Source organism: Sipha flava, unplaced genomic scaffold (assembly GCF_003268045.1).
Source record: "Sipha flava isolate LNK unplaced genomic scaffold, YSA_version1 273_pilon_pilon, whole genome shotgun sequence".
Lineage (NCBI taxonomy): Eukaryota > Metazoa > Arthropoda > Insecta > Hemiptera > Aphididae > Sipha > Sipha flava.
The window spans coordinates 311,970-335,487 of NW_020272938.1; the positions used below are offsets into that span (position 1 = coordinate 311,970).

Consider the following 23,518-nt stretch of genomic DNA (forward strand, 5'->3'; position numbering starts at 1 on the left):
GAAGAATGGAAAGGAAATCAGACATGAATATTATTAGTGAAAACAGAAAAATTATGTTCTTAGTGGAGGTGGCTAGAAGACAACTATTTTATTGCCTTGGATTGGATGCTGATCTGGTTTGGAACCCATAGGTATTCAACGATTTTATGGGATAAGAGAAGTTGATATGTTGAAGATTTTATCATGACAACCAAATGAAGAAGTAGAAAAATTTTAGAAAAAGTGCTCATGATTGGAAATCGGAAAATATTAGGAACATTGAGGAATTTATAGAAAAATTTAATTGGAGGGAATGATGGCTTAAACTTCAGGTGTAAAAGAAAATGCTTATGGAAGGAGGTTGGGAGAAAACGATAAATTTATGGTATAAATAATGAATATCCTGAAAAGATGATGACCTGCCAGTGAAAATAAGGAGCGAGTTAAAGAAGTTGGAAGAAATTTAGTAAGAAAATAGGGAATTAACGAGGATATTTGGGAATGAAATATGATTTTTGGTGAGTGACTAAGGAAATTGGGGAGATTGTAATATGAGGATTGGAAATTATAGCAGTGAAGGGTGTATCACAGATTTGGAAGCAAAATTAGGGACTGAAATATGATTAAAAAATTAGAAAGAGTTGGAGTGACTAAGACTAGAATATGGAGAGATTTTGAGATAAATTTCTATAAATATTTGAAAAATCTGAGAAGATTGAAGAATTGGGAGTGGACATAGATGTTTAAAAATTAATTTACATACGAGTTGTCTACTACAGAGCTCAAAGGTAAGGCATGAGCATTCCACCTCTATGCTTGGAGATAGGGTATAGCGAATGGCCTCCATTATGGTATGTAGGCAGGAGTTTAAAAAAAAGTTGGCTTTTTTCCTGAGGTAGAAGGAGGTGGATGAGGACTGGAAAAAGCCATAATCAGCTTTTACTTTAACAATGATAATTAATCGTGTGCCAGTGGAGGATCGAAGGAAGTTGGCCTATTGTTATTTTCTTATTTCGTATCAAATTTCGTTCTGATTTCTTTCCAATATTTGTGTAAATTTTAGAAGGTTCTTCCTTAATTTTGGGCGAGTGGATGAAGGTCTAATTCCAATCATTAGGTGTAATTTATCGTATTTTTGCTTTGTTCTTTCCCAGTCAGCCTTGACTCCCCGATAGATGTCAGAAGAGACACTACCTGCTAGGGAAAATATTTTTCTGATTGGAGTGCTCTTTAAGCAGCCAGTTATGAGGCGATATGATTCGTTGAGTGTGACGTCAACTTACTTTACATGTGAAGATCTGCTCCAAGCAGGACTGGCGAATCCTCCCACTGAGAAGCACAATGAAAAGGTAGAGACTTAGAGTGTGAGCGTTGGCGCCCCAGGTTGATCCAGATAGTTTCCTAATCAGAGTTTCTTGCGTTTATCTTTTTTATCGTCTTTTCGCAGTGTTTCTTAAAAGTTTACGAATGATCCAGTGTTACCCCTAAGTATTTATGGAAATTATTGTGCTCAAGTTATTATACTTGCCATATGATCCTAAGTTTTTGATATGATCGTATATTACGTAAATGAAATGTACATATCTGGGTTTTATATGGGTTATATTTAAACTAGTTCTTTTGGTAATAAACTAGTATGATCCGAAGAGAAGTAATTCATCTTACATTCTACTTCCTCAAAGTTTTTACCTTGGATTGCCAGAGCTACGTCATATGCGTGTATAAAGGATTTTGCACCCGAATGTATTGGGATAGGTTAGTCGTTTTTATAGACGTTATATATTATTGGAGCTAATACATTGCTCTGGAGAGCGCATTCTTCTGGATTTTCCATCTGCTCTTTGTACCCTTAAAGTAAAAACCTTCTGTTGCGGAGTAATGTCTCAACACTTTAACTAATTTATGGTCTTCCGTGAGTTTTTATAGTTTCTCCAGAAGTAAATTGTGATTTACGGTATCATAGGCCACTGTGAGGCTTATGAAGGTTATGCCGGTGATGTTTTTTTCTTCATAACCAGTTTCGATAAATTGAGTTAAGTTGAGAATTTAGCTTGTGCATGGTTTCCAAGGTTTAAAGCTTGCTTGCTCTTGAATGAGTTTGTTGTCACCAATAGGACCTAGTCTGTTTAGGATTTGTCTTTCAAAAAGTTCGTACATATGGCATAGTAGGGAGATCGGTCCGGTAGCTTTTGGAATCGTCGGGGTCCTTCTCAGGTTATAGGAGTGCAAGATCTCTGCTTTTCTCCATATTTTGGAGATATGATGGGTATTTACTATTTCGTTATGGAAGTCAAAAAGCTAGTTCTTAGCGCCCTCTCCAAAATGTTTAATATTTTCTGTTATAGCCTGCAGCTTTTCTGTTCTTAAGAAATTATTTATTTCTTTAATTATTTCTTCTTTAATTGTTAGGTTTAGTTCTTCCGAAAACATGTTAGCATTGATGATTGTGATTTTTTTTTTTTTGTTAATTTTTGACCAATTTTTCCTTTTGCCCTTTGAATTCTCTTAATTGGTCTTACCGTTTAGGAGTAGTTGATGAGCCACTTGATTCGTAGTCATTGTCCTTATATTGTGAAATTTTGTGGGATCGCTGTCAAGTCTTTTAATAAGGTCCCATGCTTTTTTTGCTGCTATGCTTCATGTTCATTCCATTTAAAAGTGAGTGCCAGTGTGTCCGCTTTGCCTCGACGATTATTTGCATAAGTTGTACATCTTTTTCAGAAGTTTCAACGCTGAAAGGGTTTATATTGAAAAGTTGTCATAATTTTTGTATTGTTCCGGGGATAGGCCAGGGATATAGTTTACTCTACAGCCTCTAGGAATATGGTTTATAGACACTTTTTTTAACTATTTCAATAAAGGAGTCGTACTTACGTGGAATGCAGGAATTGATTTTAACTCTACATTCCTTGAGAAAGCAGACCAGTTTGCTTTTGTGAAGTGGAATTTTCTTTTGGAAAGAATTTTAAGGGGTGTAATTCTAGCCAGGATTTCACATGATATTGGGCAATATTGTGAGTGAGGGATGGGTCTGTTAATGTTTTTGATGGCTTGCTGTTTGATATTTTTAGTTACAAATATTATATCGCCACTTCCATCTACCACTGTTGAAGAAATATGGTACTATTGGGCCATGAATTAGTGGTAGTTCGTTATCTTAATCTTTATCTTAAGAAGATAAAGGGTTCTCGGCGTGTTCAGTGGTAGATCTTTAGCCGATAAACTTTGTCCGGTGTACGCTGTGTGGAAGCTATCTACCGTTGTACCCCTATTGAACTATGTGACTTATTGTGATATTTGGTCTATCAAGTAATAAAAATGAGGAATCCAAAAAAAAATCGAAGTCGATATGTAAGCTTAGGTATTTTACAGAGTTGGCCAAGATGATAGATTGAGTATAGATAAAAACGTTTGGGATTGTTAAATATCGTTTATAAGTAAAAATCATGTACATTATTGGAAGTTATAAAAAAATGAAAGAAGTAGGGATGTAGAAAATGTGGAGATAACTTCATTTAAAATAGAAATTGCAAAATAAAGTTATTTGTCAGAGGCGAAGAGGACATATCGTCGATATGAGTTGGTTGAATTCGTATATACAATAAAAAATATGGACTACCTTGAGGAAGTCCTTTGTAGACCATGCAATTTTGTGGGGCCAAAAAGGGAGCAGCGAGAGAAGAGAGATGATATGTAGTCGCAGAAAGAATAAGGAATGGATAAACTGGAGGGATGTAAAATAAGAGTTTGTATATGAACCAAATCAAATATCACTTTCATGTCAACAAAAGTGGATAGATGGATTTTTTTATCACAAAAAAATTGATATATTTTTCCTACAAAGGAAAAAAAGCAATCCATAGTGCTATATTCTGTGGAAGCCAAAAAGATTGTCATCGATCAATTTGTTCTTTTCGAAGTTCCGATCAAGATGGTTTTTAAGAATATAATTTACAAACTTACATAAGGAGGATGTTATTTCTATAGGATGATATGCAGTAGGAGTGGTGTGAAATTTAAAAACAGGAATTATGTGAAAGTGGAGCCATGATTCAGGGACTGTGCCACTAAGCCATAAGAAAATGAAGATTGTAAGTAGAATATCGAATCCCTTATCTAAGAAATATTTAGGCCGAGTGTTGGAAATGAGATCCAAAACGGTAATAGAAAAATAAAGCAAATATTTTTTAATAGGAAAAAAAAGTCGATCATTGATCTAGAAGAAACCAGTAATTTCTGGAAACTTCGTAGTGAGCAACTACAGTTGTCGTTAATGAAAGATTCAATCATAGGAATGAATATTTTCTTAAAAATTTTTAAAGGAATATTTAGAAAGGATATTAATTGATATCTTCATAAGAGTTTGAATAAAGGTAGCTATGAAGGTAAAAATCAATTAATGATTTGAAAGACCCCCAGGTTCTAATTTAGCATCCCCAGTTAAAAAATTAATAATTGAAAAATTGTGTGGAAAAATAGTGTTTTTCTATTTCATATATTTTTATTTGATGCTTTTATCAGAAAGATGAATTGTTCATAACTATTAGTTAATTACATCGTCAGAATCACTTGAAAAATATTAGGGAGGGGGCTTGAGTGTGCTTAGCACCCCCATTTTCGAAATTAGACATTAACCTATGCCTAATTAGGCGGAATCCACTGTATTTTAATTGCTTCTTATAAATATTTATATTCAATTGAAAACAAAGATATAGAAACTTATTTAGTTGCACTTTGTCTTGAATATTATATGAATTTTCTTCCATGTAAAAATAAAATTACACCAATTTTAGTTATTATATTTTATAGTTTTGTAAATTCATCATAATATCAGTTTTTCTTAATCTTAAATATGTTACTTACATTATTAATTATGCATTTTATCATGTATGCGACGATATTAATAAGAAATCAATAAATAGAAATATACAATAATATAATAACATTATATATTGCAAGAAAAAAAATATAAATATTATGTATACAAAATGTAAAATGTTATTAAAGTAATAAAATAAATAAAGAAAATTTTTTTAAGTAATTAAACATTTATATAATATTTTAAGTCATCTTCGATTTCGTTGATTATGTATTTCATGTTCAGTGAGCTGGCGTTAACTTCTTCATCTTGAAGTATTTTATTGAATCTATAAAATATTAAAACAGATAAATTTTATTTTAATATAAGAATTCAAAAATATTAATATTTATCCTAAAAATACCATTATCTTTGACAAGTGGTTTGCTTTTAAAAGAAGCTTTTTATCTAATTTGAATGTTTTCAAACAATACTGCGCGAGCTATCGATAAAATAAAATTAGTTTGATCGTCTTTCAATAAACATATTATAATAGGGAATAACTGTTAAATAATATCTTGTAAATATTAAGATTAAATTATATTTATTGTATGTTGGAATTTAAAATGGGAAACAAAATTGGAGAAAAAAAATTCATTTACTACTTCTAAATTAATTATTTAATTATTAATTATCTTATTAATTAGTTTTACATGATAAAATGAATTAATATTTATAATTCTATCGTAATTAAATATTTCGAAATTATAAGTCAAAATGTCGATCGACATCCTCCGTATAAGATAAGTGTATATGTTATATGTATATTATTGTTAATAGTACCTATATGTAATTATTACATTGCTGCATTAAATTCGTTTCTTCTACGAAATCATATAGTAAATCATAACAGTCACTTTGAATGAATTAAGTCATTAGTTGAACGGTAAGTGTTTTTTGTCTATGTTTAAAACGAGATCCCTTCGGAATCGACTGATCTGGATCTGAAACTAAAACCGACGAAATTAATTCATCCTAATCCAACCGGTTGCTGTCGCAAATTCCGATTTTCACCATCCTAATTTGCTATTCAACGAATTCACAAACATCAATACTACTCAAATTATATTAATATTTAAACCGATGGCTTAGTTTCATCAATTTCAGTTGTTTCATCGTTTTATACCTCGATACCCCAAATCAACTCGTATTGGTTTTGAATAATCGATAAAAGTCTGTGCAATATTTTAAACTCGGTTTAGAATAATATTAAATAGTTACCTTTGTGAATCCATTTGTCGAAGTAGATATCATATCGTGTATTTTAATGGTCTTAACGCTGTTGACATAACTTTCTCTAAACGAATCACGTTCTAGTATTAATAGATGCGCAAAAGCTTGGCCAAGCTATATTAGGCTAGAAATATATCTAGAAATAATAAATCACGTTATTAGGAGAGCTATTAAAATGTTTAATTAATAGTATTTAAAATGTTACTTTTGATAATTTCGAACCAGTCATTTGTAATATTTTACACAAACAGTTATCAACCTAACAATGTTTCTAATCTCTCAATGGATATAGAATAAATACAAAATTCTAATTCAAATTCTAATTCAAAATATATTATATGGTATGTGTATCTGAAATAAAATATAATTTATTTATTTGTTCGATTTAACAATAATGATGTTATTGTGGTATCTAATTGTTGCTCGGTACGGGTGTTTGTTGAAAATGTAATATTTATATTCAATAAACGGGTCATTGGCAAAATTAAAACAGAATAATCCTAAAAATATTCATACTTCACTTATTGAAAATGTTCTATTTTAAGGGACAGAGGGGTTAATAGAATTATCCCCTTAGAACTCAGAGCTAAATAAAATAAGACACAAAATGAAGTACTTGGAGGTATCTGTTATTTTTTTTAAAAATATTTTTCTATTATTACACCTACATAATATATTTATACAATTTTCCTAAATAATATTTTTATTTTTTAGTATATTATTTTAAGTCATTATTTTGATTACAAGATTGGTCTCATACCGGGTATATATATATAAAACTGCCGAACGATGTTCTTACAAAAATTGTTCATCGTATATTTCATATAGATATATAAAAATGTTAAACGATTATCTATTTAATATAATACTTTTATATCTTTAGAACGCTTTTTTCATGAAATTAAGACTGCTTATAATGTATTAGTTCTCATAAATGATTCATGAAAATTCTAAATGTTCCTTATCTGAAATATGTCCTTATCTATATAATTTATAATTGATTATAATTTATAAATAGTATTTACTATCAGATATCAATTGTATTATATTCTTCCGATTGTGTTGAGAAATCGTCTGTCAGTTGAGATTTTGGCTCTTCAAGAATTCTTCAACGTTTTTGAGGTAATCGTCGTATGCAAAAAGATTATTACCTCTTATCCAATGCACACGACGATTAACAGATACCCCTATGGAAATTAAAAAATAATGTTATCATTGGTATCAAGATCTTCGAAAAAACACTATTTTATCTATATACATCGTACACTTTTTACAACTTACCATCAGAAAACAAAAGCACTTTCTTTTGTATCCTATTTACGTTTCTGTTATAATTATTCGTATTCATCTAAAACAGATTATTAACATACAAAATTAACTTGCAAGTGTGAATTGAACAATGGACCGATGATTATAGTTATGCCTAATTATTGTAAACGTTTAATGATATAAAAAAATACGTACTCCGGGACCTAGGAAAGCCAAAATAGAATTTGGCTCCCTGTCAATACATATTTGTTCTGTATTAATTTTATTAAATATTTTATTCTCTAATTAGTACAGCTATAAAAAAAAAATAAACATTATATGGGTATTGATTCTCTCATAACACGATCTGTGGACTTACATCTGACAGTTCATGGTCCTTCGTTAACCTCATTAAGACTTTCGGCGCCACCCTATTTGCCAATTTGGTTAATTTCACCATTTCCTCTTTAGTCATGTTCACTGGTGGTGACGTGACGATGCCGTCTGCCCTCTGCAGCGAGTGGGCATCGACAAAGAAGTCACCCACCAGGAAGGCGATTCGGTCTTCGACCTCATACACACGAGCATTGTTCCGGGCGAACGCGATTTTGACCGGGTCACTGTCCATCGCAATGACTACATAAAAAACGCGAACCGTTACGAGTCCAATGTTAGTATACATTACGATTTAATATAAAATTAACGTGTTAAATAATATGACAATAATTGTATTTTCAAGTTGTCAGCAATATACCTTTGTGGCAGACCATGGCCAGTTGGATCGCGATTGCACCGGAACCGCAAAACAGGTCTATCACAGTACCCAGCGACTTACACCGGGAAGCCATCAGTTTTGTCAAAACTTCTGGAGGCCCGGAGTAAAGGGTCGCTGTAAAAATCGTATAATCATGAAAACACAAACGGAGTCGATACTATAACTAAAGATGTTCGTCTGTCTAACATACCTGAGTCTGCCATGAAACCGTCGTTGAATTTCGAAAATCGTGCAAACCGATTTTCCCACAATTTATAGGTGACGTTCAATTCCTGGGAATAGTACGTCGAGATTAGTAAACATTGGAGAGATTATTCAGATAATTATATATATATTAGATGATATCCTGTTGATTGGCTATAGGTGAGTTGCGGCCCGACATGTCATTTACGTGTTGAAGACCGGTGAATTGCGGCCCGGGAAATTTATTTATTTTCAATTTTGTTCCGGCAGTATCGGCAGTATCTTATCTAAAGTAGATACCATAACGTCAATAGTTCAAACGAAAAATATTACAGTGTTAGTCTGTTCACCACTTAGTATCTATATCTCGAAAACTAAAAATTCTGTTTGAGTGTGTTATACAGTTTATTATAAGTGCGCTATGGAGTTTGTAAATAGTGAAAAATCAAAACCAATTATTCTCTACGAAGGCTACAAATTTCGTTTCCACAAAACACTAAAAAACGATAGAAGCAATGGAATAAAAACGAAGAAAATATGTGAAAAAGAAGCATTTATAAAACAGATGACAAAGCTAGCACAAAAAGGAATAGAGCAGTTTGATTTCGTCAAATCATTAAGTTTTAAGTTTTTGCCCAACCAATAAATATATATATTTTTACATATTTTACATAAATATTAAAATTCATTTTACCATAAATTACCATACATTTTGCCATTTTTACATAAATAAAAAAAAACAAATTTTTGGGAGACCACTCAGCCAACCTCCTCGTGGTGTCTTCTGAGTAACGTTGATAGGCTGATATGAAGTGATAAATAAAATGTAAAATGTAGCCGCAATTCGTACGTCTGTTTTATAAACACGGGCCGCAACTCGTACGCCTGTTTCATAAACATGGGCCGCAATTCGTACGTTATTTAGGGATCGGGCCGCAACTCACCAACACCGGTTGATTAGTATCGTGTAGTATGTATTTGTTCGTTTGGTGTTATCGGGGCTGAGCAGTATCTTAGATACTAGTATCTGATACGTATCTGATATACAATTGTATTTAGTATCTTTTGATGATTAAAGACTAGATACAATCGATTGTTATGTAATAATAATTATTAATAATTTAGATTAAAGTTTTTCACGTCAAAGGCATTAACTTAATATAATAATGTAATAATTGTACAATATATACAATATTTGCTCATAATAAAGATTATATTACGTATAATATATTACATATAATCTTTATTATTAGCACATTTTTTAATCAGTAAGTTATATAAATTTAGTTTATCGGCAGAATGTGTTGTTGATGGTATTGATAAGTTTACACTTGAGATACCTTGACGCAAAATCGTTCTGCTGTTACGCAAGGCAATGTCGAATGAGATCGCAATCATTTAATCAACAATTATAATGAAGTTGCAATATATTTTGCCGGGTAACGTTTAAAGTAGGTTACGTAATCCATATCGTAAATGGCCAGTGCAGAAAAAATACACAACTTGAAATCAAATTTATTAGTTAAATAATTATAAATAAAATGTTATTCTTCCTCTATATAATACTAATGTATCTATGGAATCTCGTGATCGAAATCACAAAGATATACTAGATGTATTTGTAAAACAGGATGCAACAATAATAGATGTACTTGTAAAAAAATTAATATTTTATGCAATTCAAATTGGCATGGTATAATAATACAATAAATTGTGAATATAAGTAGTTATGTATAAATATTACAAACCTAATTTTAATATTTCGCTAAACAAAAATATCTACATTACATATCAGTATTAAATATTAATAATATTAGGTAATTTCCTATTCATAGCTGTAAATGTACCAACAGAATATTCGATTTTTACAACACTCCCTTTGTTGTCAATTAATGCCTAGGCATTGATGATATCATCTATTAATGTTAAACATTTAAAATATTAGCTAAGCATTTTTGTTATTGCCTAATTTACATATTTTACGATAACATATATATATATATATATATACTCAGTATATATTAAATATTAATTGTTGTGTATTATTTTATTTCAACTATTTTGCTCGGGGCCCCGCAATTTGTAGCGCCGGTCCTGACTGCACTTTAAACCGTATTATTGAAATACGAATACTATCAAAATTATGTACATTTAATTTAAAGAAAACTACTGGGCGCTTGAACTTCCCTTAAAATTTTTTTTTTTAGTTGCGCCACCAAACACAATGTATGAAAATAATACATTTTTACAAAACAATAATAATGATGAAATGGCCAAAACAATAGTAATAAAAAAAAATAATAATAGCGCTTTGGCACGGATCAAAACAGCTTTGAGCCTGATACAAATTAATAGAAATGTGTAGTTCATGAGCTAGTCGACTCAGTGAGTTGACTCTTAAAAATGAACTGGACGAGTCGAATCAGTTTTACAAAAGTTGGCGACTCAGTGACTCAATTAAACTCACAACTCACAACTGTACTACTGTAGATACATGACTCTCGACTCCCTTGATAACGGTTTGCGAATCCAAACGGAAAATGTAATACTAAACAATATTTTCCCTCACATTTGGTTATTGATATTTCTATTGTTTCTTTAAACAAGATTTCTGACTTACTGAGAAAAATTCGTAACGTTGTACGCTTATAGTCATAATTAGTTTCATATACGATAAAATATTTACGAATATGGACTGTGAACTTGTGAGTCGAATCAAGAGTCGAGACTTGAAGAGTTGATTAAAGTAGTGGTAATCTGATTCAAACAAAGAGTTGAAAGTTGAGAGCCGACTCTTTGATTAAACTCATTACACTGAATTGATTTACAAAATTCAGTTCAGCAGAATGAGTTGGAATTCCCATCCCTACAAATTAATGCAATAATAATACAGAATTTTAAAAATATAAAGTATTAATTTTAAAGTTTTGTGTATTGTAAATTAAGGATTCCCTTTATTAATGGCCTAGATGAAATGTCAATGAATTCATAGGTAGGTTACGTACATACAAAAATTGAAGTCAGACATCGAAAAGTATTTTTAATTTCCTATTGAAATAATTTATCCGCTTAATAATAACAATAATTTTAAAATTATTTAAAATAGAAAAACACTCACCAAATAAGAAAATTACGTACAGATATACTAAAAAATATGCGCAGCACTCCATGATCGTTGTCTTTAACAATTCCCTGATGAATAGTTAAAAGAAAATCTTTTAAATTGTGTACAGTCAATAAACTACATCAGTGATGTATTGCTATAATAAATCATGGGTACACATAAATGGATATTTATATAAAGCATGCCTTATTTCATGTAGTAACTATCAAATGGTAGGAAACAAAAAAAATTTTCTTGCTTCACTCAAACAATATTCACTTTACTTGTATTCACTTAAAACCTGATAGCATATTATATTTTTGTATTTATTCTATAATACTTAAACGTGCTAAACTAATGGACTATCTATTTTTAAAGTTAGAAAGCATGTATTTATGGTATAAATTTATAACATGACACACAAAAAAAATTTAATCAAAAAAAAAAAAAATTATGGTTACTTTTTTTTTTACGTCAGTATTTTCCAAAGACTTGTTTTGTTTTCACTATTCGGATCTACATCTGGGTGACATAATTTACTTCTATTGTCCTCTGCTAATCTATGATTTATCATCCACGAATTCACGTTTGGGATCCCACTTTTAAGTGAAAACTTGTTAAAGGAAAACAAATTTGAATTTTTCAAAAAAAAAAAAAAAAGGAAAATAATATATCCGATACCGAATCATGTCATAAATATAACCAATAGTTTTAATATTTATATTTGTCAAATTACAAGCTATACGCTAAATAAGGCCGAATTAAGCACCAATTGGGCCCCGAGGTTGAAATTTTATATGGGCCCTTTTGAAAAAATATGCTTTACAAAGCTGCGAGCGTAGCGAGCAGAGTGATACATTTTTTTTACTATTTCATAAATTGTCATTTGCTTTATAAAATTATAAAATTAATAGGTATATACAATGTATGTCTATAAAACTACTAGTTTTAGTATGATAAAAAATATGTATCAGCTTAAAATTGTTTGGGCCCATTTCACTCGAGTACTCGAGACGGCCCCCACCCTTATCCGCCCTTGACGGTATACTCGCGTATTATCATTGATTATAAAATAGGTATTATCAATGGTATTATCAATTTCTCATAAGCGATACGCCATGGTTAAAAATTATCGTATTGGGTTTACGCCGTATACCATCCAATAAGCCACTGAACTACATATTGTCGTCACTTGTTACAAACTTATTTATTTATCGCTGATAAAAATTATTATGTACAATAATTATTATTGTACATACTTTTTTGGAGAACTTTATCTGGAAGCCGTAAAGATAATTGTGAATTGCGCCGAGCAACAATGCTAGCGGCTATCCCAAATTATATTGTTTAAATATGATAATTTTTATACCTACTAAATAATATAATAGGACACAGTACCAGTGGCATATACATAACTCTTGTATGGGGGGGATCAGTTGCAAACAAATCATTATGGAAGGAAAATCCCTAAACTTAAGTACCTGCAAATTTAAATAATAAATATTAAAAGATGTATATATTAAATGTTTCAAAATAATAATTTAAAATCAGTTCCGAGTTAAGGGTGGGGGTCAAAGAGGACAGCTTCCCCGGTCGACAAATTTTTAGGGGTGGCAATTTTTTGATGACATCAACAAAAGTTTTGAAATGTTCTAATGTATATACTAGGTTTTAAGAAAAATTATTAATTTATTATTGAAAAATATTAATAACAATTATATAATATTATAATATAATATAATATATTTATATATTATTATTATAATAGTTATTTTATATTATATTAAGCCACTGAGTTATTTCGTCTGGGGGCGCTTAGCATATTAAGGGTAAAACCATATTATTATTATTTAGCGCTCAGACCTATGCATTTTTATTTTAGCTACATTGACATAAAATTGTGTTTATTGTGCCCCCCCTCCCCCATTCACCGTATTTTATACTTTATTTATTATTGTAGGCCCTTTTTCACGCAGGCACTCGGTGAAATACTGGAATATCAATATATCATGATAATATGATACTATCGATTAAACGGATTAGCATTGTATACACCCTTAATACACCTTAATATACCTTAATATACACCCTGAAATAATTATAAAACCTGAAGAAATAGTTGATACATATGCTAATAAATACCCCAGACGCAGTGGCGCATTTAAGGGGGGACGAAAGGGGCAAATTTTTGGGAGCAGCAAAATATTCTAACTTTTATTATTGATGTATTCATGATTTTTTTAATTTTCACTCCTTTTTCGGTATTATTTAGTATTTTAAAAAATATTGTTGAGCACCTAATAAGAAATTAAAAAAATTATACTATACCTAGTCACCTAGGTAATAGTAAAATAGCAAAATAGGTATATTAAATTTATTATTCGATAAGATATTATATTTTCGTTCAATGTTTATAATAAAGATTCGGGCACACAGAACGCGGTAATCACTTTAGGGCACATTTAAAAAGTTTACAAAAGGATTAAATTGTACCTAAAAGTGTTCAATGTATTTGTAATGCATTTATAAAAGAGAATAGTCTAGTTGAAGCATGTCCTTATATTGATATTGCTCTAAGGATGCTACTATGTATGTACAGTGTGTAAATTGTACACCTTCAAGTAATTGTTCAACGGAAAAATCATTTTCTACATTAAAAAGGGTCAAAACATAATTAAGATTAACAACGGGAGAAAATCGTCTTAATTAAATAACAAACCTCAACATTTATGCTGATTTAACGAAAACTATTAATTTTAATGATATTATTGAACATTTTTCTTCTCAAAAGTCAAGAAAAAAATTATAAGCTATCGATTATTTTCTTAAATATAATTAATAATAAATATAATATATATAATCTAATAAAAAACTAGGTATTGTTAATCATTGTGCATATAATAAGTGTTAATTCCGTTTTTTATATTTAATATATATATGTATATATATATATATTTTAAGAAAGGAATGTTCACTTTGAAAAAAAAATTAGGTTAACGTTAGGATATGTGTTACTATAAAATTATCTAATACAATATCGTAAAACAACTGATTTATAATTTGTTTCATAAAATTAATTTTTTTATTGTTTAGCTTTGAATTTATTTATATATATATTTTTTTTTTTTTGATACAGGGGAAGGGCGGAAAATTATTTTGGCCCGAGCGTGTATATATTAAAAGCGCCACTGTCCAAACGTCTTCAGTTATTGTAATTATAAAAATTATTTTTATAAATTTGTTTTATTATAAATTTGTGTAATAAAAGTTTATGTTTCTATCAAACACTTGTATTTTGATTATTTGGTTATGAATAACTACAGTTTTTTGAGATGGAAAAGTTATATCTATGTATACTTTGAACTTTTGGTTTGTATCCCCCCCCCCCCCCAATAAGACATTTCTAAATACGCCCCTGATTATATTTCAGTCTTCATAGATATTATTAGAATATGAAATATTGACCAAAAAAATAACATTTTTTGAAAATATCTTTTTTTTTATCTAGATAAAAATGAAATTATCTTTTATCTTTATCTAGATATTTTAATTTATTTTATTTATTAACTTTATCTAGATTAATTTGGACATGTATGCTTTTTCACATACTCGTACCAGATTTTACAACTACTGACTAAAACATACATACACGTGATGAGATCTGTGAAATGCTGTTAGACGACAAATCGTTGCGTGTTTGGGCCACTTTATATTCCCCGGTATTGTTGACAATATTCTGAGACTGGTTACTACTATAAGCAAGTTTATGAATCTATTAGTCAAACGGTTAAGCCGGGTTCACACTACACCGTATAATATAATATAGATATCTGTGATCTTATGGTGATGCTATCAAATTTTGGTTACATATGTTCGCAGTTATTTTATTAGATATGAAATATTTTCATAAGTTTCAATAAATGATAACTGATGAATATTAAATTATATAGTAAAAATTATATATTATTATACTATTATTAGGGCTCAGAACTTAATTCTCTTAAAATTACTAAAATGCATGCACTTATGCGCTTAAAAAAGTACAAATATGCTTAAAAATTATGCACTTAATTTTTTTTAACGCAAAAATATTCGTAAATAAAGATATTTTATTAAATATACTCGTACATAACAATACAAATGTTTGTATATTATACTAAGGTAAACATAATTTTTAGGTATAAATATATAAGATAAAATAAAATATAAGTAAAATAAATAGCTTGAAATTTGAAATTTTCTTTCAAAATGTTCTCATTAGGTTTTTCAAAGTGTCATGAAAATAATTTCAAGGTTACTTAGCAATAAAATCATGCAAATTCAACACTTTCTGAGCCTTTTGTTATTATGAATACTGTTATTATATAATATTTAATTATTACTATTAAAATCGGTAACTACACGTTCAAAAGTTGATCGAATCAATTTCACGGTATCTTATGGTTAGTGAGGTAACTTGTGATTTATTAAGCCGGGTTTATCAGAATCACGGTTTAAGATATGCAGATAATATATATAAACTATATACATATATCTATATAATATATATATATATACGGTTTAGTTAACTTATACCGTGGTTAGAATCAATATTCTGGTATTTAATACAAATTGGCGGGAACAGTGCGTTCGATAAGTATTATCAATGAATATTGAATAAATTTTATTAATGCGGTTTCTTTAGTTTCTAATTGTTTTTGTATTGATATCTGGTACCCCAGGTTCTAAAGTCGAAAGCTGACTACTTCTCTGATTTTTAGAACTCTTGTTTATTGGTTGCTGTCCACCACCAATAATTGTTATCTCATGGTCGATCCGTCGTTGACGATGGTGATTTCGAAAGATGATTGACGAATCGTGATCCAACATAAGATGTTCGGTAAAACGTCGAAACGGTCGTCGGACGACTGCGTTCTAGTCGACACCAAAAAGAAAAAGATTTCGAAAGATAAACAAGAAGCTTCCAATGTTAAAACGGCGATCGTCTGCAATGGAGACTTGCGTCAGAAGAAAGCATTTTTTGCGTTTTTTGGTAAATCGTTGGATGATAAAAAAATTGGCAGTATGGATCTTCAGAGCAACGACTCGATAATGGCTAAAGTGGTTAACAAAACAACAAAGGTGACGAATAAAGTCGCAAGCATCAATAGCAAAGGGTATTGTTCTCAATCGTCACTGGAAAATAATGAAATTATGAACACTTCACAGTTTTCCAACCACTGTTTCATTAAGTATGTTATGATGCCTAACCTAACCATGGTGGTTCTTGTTAGATTTTAAATTTTTTTTGTTTTTTGCAGGAAAAATGAAAATTTGTCTTATGTCAGTAGTTTTGTTGAAGAGTTGAGTTGTTTTCCAAAAATCACTCATACCAATAGGGTGGCACCTTTAAGCTGTTCAAATCTTATACTACATTTGAATGAAGAAACATTATATGATGACAATATTCAGAATTCTATGCCATCTTTTCAAATTTTAAATACTGAACCTAAACGTAAAGTATTAAAACCTTATGAAACCGAAATCCATCTTCCTTACATGATTTCTTCTTTAAAAAAGGCTGTGAGTATTTTATTGTATTTTCTACTAAAGTATGCTAGGATAATTAAAAGTAAAAATATCCCTTAGGAAGAAATGTTCAACATTTTTATTAATTAATTTGTTTTTATTAAATAGGCATAAAATGTTTATACTATATTAATTCATAATTATTTATTACTAATTAAAATATATACTTTCTTTAAAGCTGTTTAATTCTTTTGTTATTTTTGCAATTGAACCAAGCGTTTTTTTGATTAATTGTTATATTAATTAAATTTCATTAGATATCTAATAAACCATTAATTATTATGAAATATGACATCTATTTAGATTGTCAAACAAATTTCAAATATTTTTCTGACTTGTATTATTTATATCTCTAAGTTTAAGTTTGATTCAAAATTTTTTATCATAAAAAAATTCTGAATCAGAAATAATAACTATAAGAATAATCTCTAATTAATTTTTACTTGTATTATCTAAAATTATTTTACATAAATATTTTTTTTTTAATTTATTGATTTATTTTACGTATTACAGGTTCCAAATTTTCCATTCTCTGAGTTTCATAAATATATGAAGAAAAAACATTTACTAGCAAAGAAATCTTCAAATATTATTGAATCTATGTGGATTGATAAATATAAACCAATGTGTAAAGAAGAAGTTCTTGGCAACAGTGAACTTGTTAAGAGTTTGAAAAATTGGTTGAAACCTGTTAAAAAAGAATTAAAATTATCAACTAAAAGTAAGTTTATGTTATGTACTGTGATAATCAAAATTATAATATTTATAAACAAAGATATATAAATGATTTTTAGGTCAAAAGTATGATGACGATGAGGATTTTATTTTTTATAGTGATAGTGATTCCAACCATAAAATTCCACAAAATGTAGCTATTATACTTGGACCCAGTGGCTGTGGAAAAACCAGTGCAGTTTATGCTGTAGCCAATGAAATTAATGCAAATGTAATTTTATTGTTGATAGTTCTTAAAAATAATAGCAATTTAACAACCTTTATTTATAAGTTCACTAATATAATACTAGTAGTTTTTAAAAAAAAAAAAAATTCATTAATAAACAATTGTATTTTATATTTCTTTACATTATTATAGGTAATAGAATTGAATGCTTCCTGCAATAGAAATGGAAAACGTATTACTACTGATTTAATGGAAGCCACACAATCCCATGCAGTGGAAAAAAATTGTTTTTTTAATATGATGAAAGGTTAAGTATATGTTTTACAATAAATATTTTAATGTATTGATATATTATTAATAATATTATATAATAATTAATAAATATAATAATAGAGTCAATATTAGACCTTATTATACAAATTAACAAATTAATAACAGTTATAATTCTTGATAATCGTGTAAAATTAATAAAAACAAAATTGAACTGTAAAGTTAATTATTTCTATTAAATATGCTTTTTATTGTATTTACATAATTAACTTATATTTTCTTAATTTAATAAATTATAAAACTTAAATTTAAAGTCCTTTTTTATATTTTTTATGTGTAAACTATTCAATATAAAAGTGTTCAAAGAATTGAATTCAATTCTAATAATGTAGAAAGCAAACTACAATAAGACTATCAAAGACTTAAGATGTTATACTCACTTCTAAATTAACATGACAAATTAAGTTAAAAATGTTCATTATTACTATAAAAACATCTTCTATGTCCCCTCTTACTTTATACATCAACAGTATGGGAAGCGGCTTCAAATACTTCCATCAACAAAATACAAATATATCAATTTAAAATTTTAAAAATAATATCAACACGGGTTCATCAGAAATACGACACTTCATAATTCATAATAATAATTTTAAAATACCCCACTATCTAAAGTTACATAAAACAAAATCTATCAAATTTAAAACATAATTGTCGAAATCAGAAAGAATATAGTTTTACCATTTATCCAAATTTCCCAAACATTGCCAACACAAATGAGGTCCACAAGACAACTGGAAATTTCCACTGTAAACTATAATTTTATATTTGCATTATATACCTTAATCACTTCTTAATTTATTCATGCTGCATATATTAACTTATGTCAAACTATATTTGTAATTATCATGAAGTTTAGTTGGCAACATACTCAGTAAAAATTTTATAGTAATAATAATAATAAAAAAAAAAAATTATGTAATTATTTTAATATGTACTGTTTAAATAAAACCTAGTATTTTGTAAATTTTAATAATAATATTTAATCTTTAGGAAAAAAGAAAAAACCAAAAAATCAAAAACAAAAAGAAGATGCTAATGAAAAAATGACAATAATATTGATTGAAGATGCAGGTATTAAATATACTTATAAATTGACAAAGTGTAAATTTAAAAATGTAATAATTAGTTTTTATTTCCTTGGTTTTATATAGGCAGATATATTTTTTGAAAATTATGATGATGGATTTCTGGCTGCAATATCTACTATAGCTAACGACTCAAAAAGGCCATTAATATTAGTAGCAAATGACCCATTTAATAATCATTTGTTGAAATTTCTTTCATCGAATGAAATCACTCTTCATTTTATGTATCCATCAAAAGAAGATTTATGTGAGAAACCATAAAATATAATTTATCATATTCTATTTATACAATATTATTCTTAACATTATATTCTATGTTGAAGGTTGCTTTTTACAGTTGATGGCTTTAAATGAAGGAGCTATTATGTCAGAAGATGAAGTAAATGCTTTTATCCATCCCTTTAAGCCTGATATCAGACAAAGTACACTTCAATTACAATATATTTTAAGTTCAGGAAAGATTGATGATAGAGTAATGTATTTTAATATATTTTTTATGTTATACAAGTCAATAAGGCCCTTTGCGCATTTCTTCCAACCTTCCCATTCATCCTGGTCTATTACATGATCTTGACCTTGATTCATCAGAATCTGAGGTATCTATCACCATATTAAACAATTGCTGGCAAAGTGTTCCCGTTGGTTATTTTTTGTTGGGTTTCGGATCAGGATATTTAAGACTTCTTAGTCCATTATACATAATTAGCCTATTCCAATAATTTTGCTTTTAAGAAATAATATATATTTATATTCCATAGTGTTTTGATCTCTCATATTTTCCATTTTGGTTTTGTACAGATCTGTGAACTTTCTACAAATTTTTTTTTTTAATTTTGAAAAGTGAGTAGTTTCTCTTTATTCCCCTGTGTTATATATAGATAATATCTTATATATATAACTATTGGTTACAAATATGTGAACTATTTCTCTTTTGTAGCTTTTGACAGTAGTCTAGAACTAAGCATCTTGTTAATGGCAACTTAGTTTACATTACTTATTCTTAACTGGTCTTCAATATGTGCATATTATTTTTTGTATTCATATTAAATCATAAGTGTTTGCATTTATTCACTTGCTTAAAAGTGTAAGGGTCATATTTGAAGTTATGAAATATTTTAAAAAACTTTTATTTTCTCCTGATTAATTTTTATAAATATTTATCCAGAAAACATCTAACATCATTTATAAAAGTAGTATTAATTCAATTTGGTGGAATTGGCCATATGTGATTAGGTGTAATCCTACAAATGAAGAAAAATATGAACAAGCCAAGTCCAATATTGATATAACAACTATATCTCAAAGTCTAGATGATCTGTCAAAATTAAATTTGATATATTCAAAAACTCAGGTTAGTAGTTAGATTATTCAGTCAAATTATTGAAGTAGTCTTTAATGAATATTGTTGTATTTATTTGTTTTTAGAGTTATGATTCCTTAGATCCACAGCCTTTTTGGCATCACCTTGTTACAAGAGACAGTGCTAATTTAATAGAAACACATCATTGGTCAGATAATTCTATTCAGCTTTCCACAGATATTGTTCAATGGGTACAAAGTCATATTAATACACGAAATTATGATGCTGCAAAACTTTACCCAAATTCTGAAGAATTGAGGTAATTATTAATAAAAAAATACATGTGTTAAGTATTATGTGGTAGGTAACATCTAAACGAATAAAAAAAATAATGAGACACACTATTCCCATATGATGGGTTGGGAAAGAGGACTACACTTATTATCATAATGCTAAATGAGATATTCTGAAACTTTTCACATTTATTTCTCAGTACAATTGACTTATTGTTATTTGTCTTAAATTTTTAATTAATAATTATTGAGGGTATTTTCTTTGTATAGTTTCTAATTATTTTACAACATAGTAGCTATTGCTTATTTGATAACAAAAAGTAATATTTAAATTTGACTACTCGTTTTACAAAACCACTATAAATTTACATAACGTTTGTATTTTTATGTAATATTTATAATGTGTATGTATTATAAAAGGTATATTTATTTGTATACAAAATTGATTTATTTGTAGTTGGCGACAAAAGATTTGGAACATATCAAAGGATATACTAGAACAAATAGGTTTAGATTATTGTAATCGAAAAAATAGAACAGGTTTCGACTATTTGGCCACAATACGGTCTATGGGTCGAAATCAACAGATAAAACCATTTGGAAATCTGAGGCATTCAAAAATGTTTTCGTACTTAGAACAGATTAATATCAATTTAGGCACTGAAAATTTAAAATTGTTGTGTAACTCTTTCCGTTCCACTTCTGTTTGTGATCAGCCTAAATCTGACGAATTTTAGTTTTTAACCAATGAATTATTTATAAAATATTATAATAAATCTAAATTTTTTTTAGTTTAAGATTTTTAAAAAAAAAATTATAATGAAATTTTTGTTTTACTTTGAAATTTATTATATTTTATAATACCATTATATGTCACTTGATTATTCCATTTTATTAGTAAAATGTTATTTCCAGGTCTCGGAAGTTGTAGTACTAAAAGTTTTACTTTTTAGTTCTTAAATATGCGCTTAAAAACTCTAAAATATACGCTATAAATAGCACAAAAAATAAAAAAATATGCATTTAACTTGAAAAAATTATAAATTTATTAGAAAAAAATTAAATGTAATTTTACAAATTTTTGACTCATAGACATCTGGACTGGTTGAATTATAAACAGTTAACAACAATTTTAAATATATACAGATACTATATACATATTGATACGATAACATAAATAGGTATTTACACCTTATTTATTTTTGTGTATATGCATCATATATACCTATGTGCTATTATTTTCATATATTATTTAATTAATATGTTATGTTAGAAACAAAATTGTAAGAAAAATCAAATTTTATTTTTAAGTTTTAATTATAAATTTTAACAAGTGATAATAGTTTTAAATATACTAAATATTGGCTCCTCAAATACAAAACTATCATAAGTTATGTTAGTAGGTTATTATTGTGTATTATCGTGTATTATTGTATTTAAAATGGAACTTACGAAAATGTTAAACTAAAACGGCAAACAATTGCTGCTAAACATTTTTAACTTTACATTTAAATTTAATTCCAAAATAAGCGGTTATTCAACATGGATTCGCTCAAAGAAAACATGCAAATCCAAATTGATTTTAAACAACAAAAATGATATTTTAACATTTAACATATTAATTAAATAAATAAAAAATAAAAAATAGATTAAATGGTGCAAGTATAGATATGGTCACTACTAAAAAAGATCTGGGTGTTATTTTCTGTTCTGACCTCAATTTTCATACACATATTGAGTTAGCCTACTGTAGTGCATTCAAGACTCTAGGTTTTGTTATTCGAACGTGCGAGAATTTTAAGCTGACCTCACTTAAAACGCTGTATTATTCCTTGGTACCATCCTTACTAGAGTATGCGTCCGTTCTTTGGGATTCGTATACGATAACTGACTCTTCACATATAGAGCAAGTCCAGAGGCGTTTCTTATCATCTGCTGCCAATATTTTAGGAATAGAGCTCAAGATACAGGAAGGTAATGTTTTATATTATTTAACATTACCATTCTGTATCTAATACGCTTGGATTGAGTTCCTTGGTTGATAAACGTATGACAGCGAATCTAGTGTTTTTGAGTAATCTAATTAATGGTATATTGATGCTCCCGAGTTAACTATAAAGCTATATCTCGGTTTTCTAGATCATGTTATCCTTTTGTAATTCCTTTCCATTATACTAACTAATGTATGACTATGGTAAGTACAATCCAATTGATCGAATGATGCGTTTAGCCAATGAGCACCCTACCTTATTTAGTCTATAACATAATATTTAATATGTGTTTTGTTAATTATTAATTACTGTATGTCATCATAATGTTGTATTATTTAAATTACATCAACTGATATTTTTATTATTTTCTGTTGCCATATATTGATTCATTTAATATATGTAAAATGTATTTGCATTTTCGGGATTAAATATAAATAGAAAAAATAGTACATTCTTGCCAATATAAAAAAAGTGAGAGCACAAAAATTTTAAGAGCTCAAAAGAGAACATGTACTCTTAAAAGAGTATAGATGGTCAATGATTTGCTAGAACTTCCGATCCCTGGTTATTTCTCATATTCATTGATAATGTATTATACAGTTTTAACTGTATCCGTTTGTATATATATATATATATATATATATATATATATATATATATATATATAT

General features: G+C 28.4%; 3 protein-coding genes across 3 annotated transcripts; 2 read left to right on the forward strand and 1 right to left on the reverse strand.

Moving 5' to 3' along the window:
- Positions 1-7,034: 7,034 nt before the first annotated feature.
- On the reverse strand, positions 7,035-8,479 carry LOC112685344 (trimethylguanosine synthase-like). Its single transcript, XM_025557197.1, has 5 exons — positions 8,284-8,479; positions 8,073-8,207; positions 7,698-7,954; positions 7,352-7,418; positions 7,035-7,257 (listed from the first exon to the last, which is right to left on the reverse strand). The coding sequence occupies exons 1-5, from the start codon at positions 8,294-8,296 to the stop codon at positions 7,148-7,150; spliced, it is 582 nt and encodes a 193-aa protein (XP_025412982.1). The 5' UTR covers positions 8,297-8,479; the 3' UTR covers positions 7,035-7,147.
- A 7,542-nt stretch (positions 8,480-16,021) lies between these two features.
- On the forward strand, positions 16,022-21,650 carry LOC112685311. Its single transcript, XM_025557148.1, has 11 exons — positions 16,022-16,610; positions 16,680-16,941; positions 17,461-17,668; positions 17,742-17,893; positions 18,041-18,155; positions 19,172-19,252; positions 19,337-19,513; positions 19,590-19,738; positions 20,432-20,617; positions 20,692-20,885; positions 21,317-21,650. Exons 1-11 carry the CDS (start codon positions 16,252-16,254, stop codon positions 21,594-21,596), a joined length of 2,163 nt encoding a protein of 720 aa, XP_025412933.1. The 5' UTR covers positions 16,022-16,251; the 3' UTR covers positions 21,597-21,650.
- A 506-nt stretch (positions 21,651-22,156) lies between these two features.
- On the forward strand, positions 22,157-23,188 carry LOC112685310. The gene has a single exon (XM_025557147.1). The coding sequence runs from the start codon at positions 22,530-22,532 to the stop codon at positions 22,872-22,874; it is 345 nt and encodes a 114-aa protein (XP_025412932.1). The 5' UTR covers positions 22,157-22,529; the 3' UTR covers positions 22,875-23,188.
- Positions 23,189-23,518: the final 330 nt, after the last annotated feature.

Coding starts and splice junctions, on each gene's coding strand:
- LOC112685344 (XM_025557197.1), bottom strand. Junction 7,955..8,072: donor GGCCATGGTCTGCCACAAAG/GTATATTGCTGA, acceptor TTTTTTATGTAG/TCATTGCGATGGACAGTGAC. Junction 7,258..7,351: donor AGTGCTTTTGTTTTCTGATG/GTAAGTTGTAAA, acceptor TAATTTCCATAG/GGGTATCTGTTAATCGTCGT.
- LOC112685311 (XM_025557148.1), top strand. CDS start 16,252: ATGTTCGGTAAAACGTCGAAACGGTCGTCGGACGACTGCGTTCTAGTC. Junction 19,514..19,589: donor TCCATCAAAAGAAGATTTAT/GTGAGAAACCAT, acceptor TCTATGTTGAAG/GTTGCTTTTTACAGTTGATG. Junction 19,739..20,431: donor CAGGAAAGATTGATGATAGA/GTAATGTATTTT, acceptor ATATTTATCCAG/AAAACATCTAACATCATTTA.
- LOC112685310 (XM_025557147.1), top strand. CDS start 22,530: ATGGTCACTACTAAAAAAGATCTGGGTGTTATTTTCTGTTCTGACCTC.